Raw genomic sequence first — 2,916 nt, 5'->3', positions numbered from 1 at the left:
AAAAGCAGCATACTATGCACGCCTACGTGAATCTGGTAGCAGCGACACTGAAGTGCGATGTCGACGACTAGCAAGGGAGATGGAAAACCTTGCAATCGCTACAGCCCGAGAAGTCCGCATTCGTGAATGGCGAGAGTGTATAGAAAGCGAGGACTTGCACGAGCGTTACCCGTTCCTTCCTGAGGAGCCAGCTCGTGGAGTACTGCTTGGCGATGTGCATCCAGTGCAACAACCAGAATTCCGCGAACTGTCGAACAAGCTGGATGAGCTGCGCCAGGATCCAACTGGTAATGCAGCTGAGATCAGCTCGACAGAGGAGGCCATGAGGGCACTGGTAGTTCGATTTGCCGAGGAGCGAGCGGACGCAACTGAGGCCGCACACGTAGAGTACCCCTTCTTGCCAAGGCGCGTGCTGGGAGTTCGTCTCGGTGATCTTCCTTTGAATGAGGATGAATTGTTTGCTGCCGCCGCCAAAGAAGGTATAGAAGGAAAGGAATCTCTTCTTCAGTCGAGAGTAGTTCAAATGGCTATGTGTCATAATCTAAATGAAGCGCAATTGGCTGACAACGATGATGCTGTGCTCGCCCAACATCCTTACCTTGTATACACTTCTCGTAAGTGTTTCCCTTTAAGACATCTTCCCTTGGAAGATGATGTTGTCTTCAATGAAAGACTAGAAGAATACGAAGATCTCATGCAGCGATCCTTTCTTGATGAAGATGCCACGGCGTCAGTGAGGTTCCTACTGGCTAGTCGTGCTGACGAACTTGCATTACAAGAGATAGAAAGGATTGAGCTGCTTAAGAGAACTTTCGTTGCTCTCGAACCGCTCTCTTTAGAAGATCTTCGCCACTTACAGGATCGACGGGAATTTCAAACCTTCAGTGATGATAGTGCAACTAATATTTCTCAAGTTGTACTGGAGGATGCAAAGCGAAGCATTATGGAAGAACGAGAAGATCGTGCCGCAAAGTTACGTGAAGTGGATGCGCTTCGTAAGGCATATCCAGTACTCGGCCGCAATGTTGATCCTAGTATGCTTGACAACCCAGTCATAGCAAAGCTTGTAGACGATCATGAAGAACTTATGAATGATTCAGATGGAAATGCGGGAAAGTTGCAGAAACTAGAAGAAGCAATCGCACAACATGCTAGTGAGCACAACCTTATTCTTAGAGGAGAACAAGGGGCTGTCGAAAGACCACACAGCCCAAGTACAAGGTACGCTGTTGATATCTCCTTTAGCAAAATAGAGGAAGACCTTATAGATGATGAATATTACCAGGAACTTATAAAACTACAGAATAGTGTCAAAGAAAGAAATGATCCTGCAGACGCACCGTTACTCCGCCGAATTAAGGCACAAATCGATGGAAGACGGAATCAGATAAAAAACGATGGAATGAAGAAAGTTGCAAACAATAAAAAAATTGCAGCAAGAATATCAAAACGATTCCCCTTTCTAAAACCACAACACTGTGGAATTCCGCTACATAGACTGCATCTTAATGATGATGATGAGATACGAAAATACGAACAAGAACGAAACACTATTTTATCAGAAAATAAGCACCATACATCAGACATTGATAACATTATATATGACCGTGTGGAGGACATTGCACGTGCGCTGCAGGAGGAGGAAAGTTCACTTGAGGCGATGCTCCCTTTTCTTGGTAGTACTGTAAAAGGTGTTCCTCTTCGTGAACTCTCCCTCATGGAGGATTCGGCGTTCGCAAAACTTGCAGCACAATACACATCGGAGGAGGTATCTTCGGGCGATGCGGCCGAGCGCGCACGCCTTGAGCAGGAGATGCGGGACCAAGCTGGTCGCATAGCGCGGGATGTGCGGATGGCTCGAAGGCGCGACGGCGTGAGGGGTGAGGACTTGCACGAGCGTTACCCGTTCCTTCCTGAGGAGCCAGCTCGTGGAGTACTGCTTGGCGATGTGCATCCAGTGCAACAACCAGAATTCCGCGAACTGTCGAACAAGCTGGATGAGCTGCGCCAGGATCCAACTGGTAATGCAGCTGAGATCAGTTCGACAGAGGAGGCCATGACGGCACTGGTAGTTCGATTTGCCGAGGAGCGAGCGGACGCAACTGAGGCCGCACACGTAGAGTACCCCTTCTTGCCAAGGCGCGTGCTGGGAGTTCGTCTCGGTGATCTTCCTTTGAATGAGGATGATGAGTTTTCGCGCTTGGCACGACGTCGCGTACGGCAGCTGAAGAGCCCCAAAACAGAAAGGGATGCCCGTGCAACGGAGGAAGAGATGCTTCAACGTGCACAGGCGCTGGCGCGTCTTGCAAAGCTCGTTGACAGGGAGCGTGGGGATGCGAACGAGTATGTGCGTGCGCGAAACCCTTTCCTTGTTTATGAGGATCGAAAATGTATTCTCCTGAGCGATATACCGCTTGTAGATGATGATGTATACCAGAAGCTCTTTTTGGACCGTCTCAGTGCCTTGGAGGACGCGGAGGCCAACGTGCCGCTGATTGCAAAGCTTGAGGATGAGTTGCGTGCGCGCGCTGACGAAGTGGCACTTGTTGTGTGTGAGGGAGATTCGATGCTTAAGAAGTATTCTTTCCTATCCTCTGCTAGTGTCCCTGGGTTGGCAGAGGCACTTCAACGCGATGTAGAGTTCCAGCAGCTGTGTGCCCGTTATGACGAGCTGAACCGTGATCCTGAAAAGAACGCAGACGAGCTACGTGAACTGGAGGAGGCGATGAAGATTCGAAGTGAGGTTGCGGCGCAGGCCCTGCGTGAAGCTGAAGCGGGTGATGCTGAGGAGCAGGAGAAGTTGCGTGTGCAGTTCCCTATGTGTCCTGATGTTCCTGCAATTCTTCAAGGTAATAGTGAGTTTATGAAGTTGTCATTGCGGAGGTCTAGTTTGCTTAGTGATCCTGAAGGTAATGC

The 2,916-nt window shown here is 49.6% G+C and overlaps 1 protein-coding gene across 1 annotated transcript; it reads left to right on the top strand.

The window, feature by feature from the left end:
* Positions 1-79: 79 nt before the first annotated feature.
* Positions 80-2,914, top strand: TM35_000101040 (uncharacterized protein; the record flags this gene model as incomplete). Its single annotated transcript, XM_029024595.1, has 1 exon — positions 80-2,914. A coding segment is annotated over one exon (2,835 nt), but the record flags the coding sequence as incomplete, so codon positions are not given.
* Positions 2,915-2,916: the final 2 nt, after the last annotated feature.

The sequence above is a fragment of the Trypanosoma theileri genome (assembly GCF_002087225.1).
Source record: "Trypanosoma theileri isolate Edinburgh chromosome Unknown TM35_Tth_10_V1, whole genome shotgun sequence".
Lineage (NCBI taxonomy): Eukaryota > Euglenozoa > Kinetoplastea > Trypanosomatida > Trypanosomatidae > Trypanosoma > Trypanosoma theileri.
The sequence above is the reverse complement of the archived record's forward strand: the minus strand, read 5'-3'. Positions and strand labels throughout refer to the sequence as shown.